The 5,000-nt window shown below is 49.1% G+C and overlaps 1 protein-coding gene across 8 annotated transcripts in view; it reads right to left on the bottom strand.

The window, feature by feature from the left end:
- Positions 1 to 371: 371 nt before the first annotated feature.
- LOC309450863 (E3 ubiquitin-protein ligase TRIM7-like) overlaps positions 372 to 5,000 on the bottom strand; it is a 16,443-nt gene continuing 11,814 nt past the window's right edge. The window contains exons 5-8 of one of the 8 annotated variants that reach the window (XR_014186118.1): positions 4,078 to 4,193; positions 3,932 to 3,967; positions 1,360 to 2,602; positions 372 to 1,319 (exon numbers count right to left, since the gene is read on the bottom strand). Coding sequence is in view for 3 of the 8 variants with exons in the window: in XM_082074023.1 (XP_081930149.1) it covers positions 2,088 to 2,602; positions 3,932 to 3,967; positions 4,078 to 4,193 (667 nt within the window). In the remaining 5 variants the exon portion in view is untranslated. Of the gene's footprint in view, positions 2,603 to 3,931; positions 3,968 to 4,077; positions 4,194 to 5,000 lie in introns of all 8 variants that reach the window. The other 7 variants (XR_014186119.1, XR_014186120.1, XR_014186121.1 and 4 more) reach the window with 7 other exon arrangements.

Genomic DNA, 5,000 nt, shown 5'->3' with positions numbered 1-5,000 from the left:
GCCCCAAATTGCCATCAGGCCCCAAAACCACCTGAATTACCTCAAATTTGGGTCGTCACCCAAAAATGCCTCAATTGCCCCGAATCTCTGGTATCCCCAAAACCAGATGGATTGACCCAAATTTGGGGCATCCTAAAAGCCACCAAAATTGTCCCAAAATTCCAGCATTGCCCAAAAACAACTGAATTGCCCCAAATCTGGCATCATCCAAAATGGCCTCAAATGCCCCAAATCGCCATCAGGCCCCAAAACCACCTGAATTAACCCAAGTTTTGGTCGTTACTCAAAACCACCTGAATCGCCCCAAATGTCCCAAATTTGAGGTTTTCCGGCCCATTTCCGTCGGGAATAACCAAGCGGAGAATCTGAGCTCGTGCGGCACCTTCGACGCTTTATTTTGGGCTTAATTTTGAGGTTTCGGGTCCTCTCCGACGATGGTTTTTTGTTGCGGAAACGGCGTTTCTCGCATGTGAAAAACATCAAATTGTGAGATAAGAAATATCGTGTGTTCTTCATTTTTTAGGGATTTCTAATTATTTATAGAGTTTCTACGGGAATTGGGTCATTTTGCTGGTAATTTGGCCTTTAGAAGAGTTGCTGTGGCTTTAAATAATGTGGATTTAAAGCCAAACTCAAATTAAATTAAATTAAAATAAATTAAAAGAAAATAATTCATTTCAGGAGGAGCGAAACTTCCTGATTTTATTCAATTTGATCGAGAACGTCTCAATTTGATCAATAACTTCCCGATTTTATTCAATTTGATCGAGAACGTCTCAATTTGATCCAATTTCATCGAGAACTTCCCGATTTGATCCAATTTGATCAAGAACTTCCCAATTTGATCAAGAACTTCTCGATTTGATCCAATTTGATCGAGAACTTCCCAATTTGATCAAGAACTTCCCAATTTGATCCAATTTGATTGAGAACATCTCAATTTGATCGAGAACTTCCCAATTTGATTCAATTTGATTGAGAACGTCCCAATTTGATCAAGAACTTCCCGATTTGATCCAATTTGATTGAGAACGTCTCAATTTGATTGAGAACTTCCCAATTTGATCCAATATGATCCCACCCATCCATGGTCAGACATGGAGCCCCCAACCTCCTCACTCAACGGTTGGGTTGAGCTGGGCTTAAGGTGGCGACCACGTCCTCCTGGGCTTTGCTGATGGTTCCAAAGGTGTTCTCTGGTTTAGTTCTGGTTTAGGCTGATCTGAAGACCCCACACACACCTTGTCCTGATTTGAGTCTCTAGTGCTCATCACCATTGTCCAAGTGGAGACCACGGACCTCAAGTGGAGACCATGGACCTCAAGTGGAGACCATGGACCTCAAGTGGAGACCACGGACCTCAAGTGGAGACCACGGACCCAAAGAGAAGGGACCTAAAGTGGAGACCATGGACCTCAAGAGAAGCCCATGGGCCCAAAGTGGAGACCATGGACTTCAAGTGAAGACAATGGACCTCAAGAGAAGCCCATGGACTTCAAGTGGAGACCACGGACCTAAAGAGAAGGGACCTCAAGTGGAGACCATGGACCTCAAGAGAAGCCATGGGCCTAAAGTGGAGACCATGGGCCTCAAAAGAAGCCCATGGGCCTAAAGTGGAGACCATGGACCTCAAAAGAAGGGACCTCAAGTGGAGACCATGGACCTAAAGTGGAGACCACAGACCTCAAGAGAAGCCCATGGGCCTAAAGTGGAGACCATGAACCTCAAGAGAAGCCCATGGGCCTAAAGTGGAGACCATGGACCTCAAGAGGAGACCACGGACCTCAAGAAAAGGGACCTAAAGTGGAGACCACGGACCTAAAGAGAAGGGACCTCAAGTGGAGACCATGGACCTCAAGAGAAACCCATGGGCCTAAAGTGGAGACCATGGACCTCAAGAGAAACCCATGGGCCTAAAGTGGAGACCATGGACCTCAAGAGAAGGGACCTCAAGTGAAGACCATGGACCTCAAGTGAAGACCACAGAGCTCAAGTGAAGCCCATGGGCCTAAAGTGGAGCCCATGGACCTCAAGAGAAGGGACCTCAAGTGGAGACCACGGACCTCAAGTGGAGACCAGGAGAAGCCTCAGGGGCACAGTTTGATGTAGGTAACGGTGGAGCAGACGGAAAAAAGAGGGAAAACCTTCTCCTGGAAGGCCACGTTGAAGGTGAAGATGTGCTGCATGTTGTCGGCGTTGTAGAACGACACCTCCTCCCCTTCATAGTCCAGGTAGACCCTGACCTTGCTGAGCTTCTGGCTGAGGCACAAGGGGGTGCGCTGGGGCGACGTGACGGCCCAATATCGCCCACCGTTCTGTTGGACGGCCCAAATTCCTTCTTCTGGGGAAAACTGAGTCAGGCCTTTCCTCCTCACCGACTCCTTGGCCACCCCGAAGGCCCAACCATCCGATGGACCCACCTCCACCTCCCAGTAGTGCCGCCCCGACTTGAAGCCGGTGGAGGCCAAGACCCGCGAGTTGGTGTCGAATCTCTTGGGGTTGTCGGGCAGGTCCTGCTTCCTGCAGCCCATCCGAACCGTCTTGAGGTCGGCGGAGAGGATGAGGAGGTGGTTGGCCGAGTCGGGGTCCAGGGTCAGGTCCTCTGTGGGCGATAGGGGTGGTCATTTGAGAATTGTAACAATTAAAGTGGGTTTATAGGCTGTTGAACCCTCCCAAGCTCAAGAGTTGCTCCTCTTGGGCTCCCTATATAGTCCATGGTGAAGGACAAGCCAAGTCTTAAGCTTGGCTTAGATGGGTCATTGAATCCCTCCCAACCTCAAGAGTTGCTCTTCTTGGGCTCCCTGGACTGTCCATGGTGAAGGAAATGCCAAGTACAGGCTTAAGCTTGGCTTAGATGGGTCATTGAATCCCTCCCAACCTCAAGAGATGCACTTGGCTTATATGGGTTGTTGAACCCCTCCCATCCTCAAGAGTTGCTCCTCTTGGGCTCCCTGGACAGTCCATGGTGAAGGAAAAGCCAAATCCAGGCTTAAGCTTGGCTTAGATGGGTTGTTGAACCCTTCCAAGCTCAAGAGTTGCTCCTCTTGGGCTCCCTAGACAGCCCATGGTGAAGGAAAAGCCAAGTCTTAAGCTTGGCTTATATGGGTTGTTGAACCCTTCCAACCTCAAGAGTTGCTCCTCTTGGGCTCCCTAGACAGCCCATGGTGAAGGAAAAGCCAAGTCCAGGCTTAAGCTTGGCTTAAATGGGTTGTTGAACCCTTCCAACCTCAAGAGTTTCTCCTCTTGGGCTCCCTATAAAGTCCATGGTGAAGGAAAAGCCAAGTCCAGGCTTAAGCTTGGCTTAGATGGGTTGTTGAACCCTTCCAACCTCAAGAGTTTCTCCTCTTGGGCTCCCTATAAAGTCCATGGTGAAGGAAAAGCCAAGTCCAGGCTTAAGCTTGGCTTAGATGGGTCATTGAATCCCTCCCAGCCTCAAGAGTTGCTCCTCTTGGGCTCCCTGGACTGTCCATGGTGAAGGAAAAGCCAAGTCCAGGCTTAAGCTTGGCTTAGATGGGTTGTTGAACCCTTCCAAGCTCAAGAGTTGCTCCTCTTGGGCTCCCTAGACTGCCCATGGTGAAGGAAAAGCCAAGTCTTAAGCTTGGCTTATATGGGTTGTTGAACCCTTCCAACCTCAAGAGTTGCTCCTCTTGGGCTCCCTAGACAGCCCATGGTGAAGGAAAAGCCAAGTCCAGGCTTAAGCTTGGCTTAGATGGGTTGTTGAACCCTTCCAACCTCAAGAGTTGCTCCTCTTGGGTTCCCTATAAAGTCCATGGTGAAGGAAAAGCCAAGACTTAAGCTTGGCTTAGAGACACCACCTCTCACCATCAACTCTGCGGGTAGCCCGGGCCTAATTTTGAGAGGAGTCCGTTTAGACGTGATCAAAAATATCCCAAATAACCACAATTTAAAGCCTTTGCTACGTCCTCAATACCTTTTTCGCCTCTTCCCAGCTCGTCCCGCAGGTTTTCTGTAAAGAAGAGACAGGGTAATTTTAGTCTCCTATTTCAGTCCCATGTGGATCTCAAGATAATCCCAGCGCCCGCTAAAGGCCAGGCCTAAATTTAAACCTCTGCCCACCTCGGAATTTCTTCAGGACCTTCTCGAGGACGACGGTCTTGAGGGAGAAATTGCAGACGTGCATTTTCATGTCGGTGCACACGGGCACCGGCTTTTGGCACCGCACGTCATCGCTCCTGCAAAGGAAATAAGGGGTGGAATTAATATCAATAAAATAAGATTAAATATATATGTGTATATATATATATATAAGATATAATAAAAAATGGAAATTAAAATTAAAATTAAATTAAAAATAATATTTAGGAGGTGGAGGAGGAGGACGTGGTGGGGTAAGATAAATGGGGAAAAGAAAGGAGGGGAAGGGGGAAAAGAAAGGAGGGGAAGGGGGAAAAGAAAGGAGGGGAAGGGGGAAAAGAAAGGAGGGGAAGGGGGAAAAGAAAGGAGGGGAAGGGGGAAAAGAAAGGAGGGGAAGGGGGAAAAGAAAGGAGGGGAAGGGGGAAAAGAAAGGAGGGGAAGGGGGAAAAGAAAGGAGGGGAAGGGGGAAAAGAAAGGAGGGGAAGGGGGAAAAGAAAGGAGGGGAAGGGGGAAAAGAAAGGAGGGGAAGGGGGAAAAGAAAGGAGGGGAAGGGGGAAAAGAAAGGAGGGGAAGGGGGAAAAGAAAGGAGGGGAAGGGGGAAAAGAAAGGAGGGGAAGGGGGAAAAGAAAGGAGGGGAAGGGGGAAAAGAAAGGAGGGGAAGGGGGAAAAGAAAGGAGGGGAAGGGGGAAAAGAAAGGAGGGGAAGGGGGAAAAGAAAGGAGGGGAAGGGGGAAAAGAAAGGAGGGGAAGGGGGAAAAGAAAGGAGGGGAAGGGGAAAAGAAAGGAGGGGAAGGGGGAAAAGAAAGGAGGGGAAGGGGGAAAAGAAAGGAGGGGAAGGGGGAAAAGAAAGGAGGGGAAGGGGGAAAAGAAAGGAGGGGAAGGGGGAAAAGAAAGGAGGGGAAGGGG

The sequence above is a fragment of the Streptopelia decaocto genome, assembly GCF_964273445.1.
Source record: "Streptopelia decaocto genome assembly, chromosome: 31".
Lineage (NCBI taxonomy): Eukaryota > Metazoa > Chordata > Aves > Columbiformes > Columbidae > Streptopelia > Streptopelia decaocto.
This window is presented reverse-complemented; position numbering and strand designations above follow the sequence as displayed.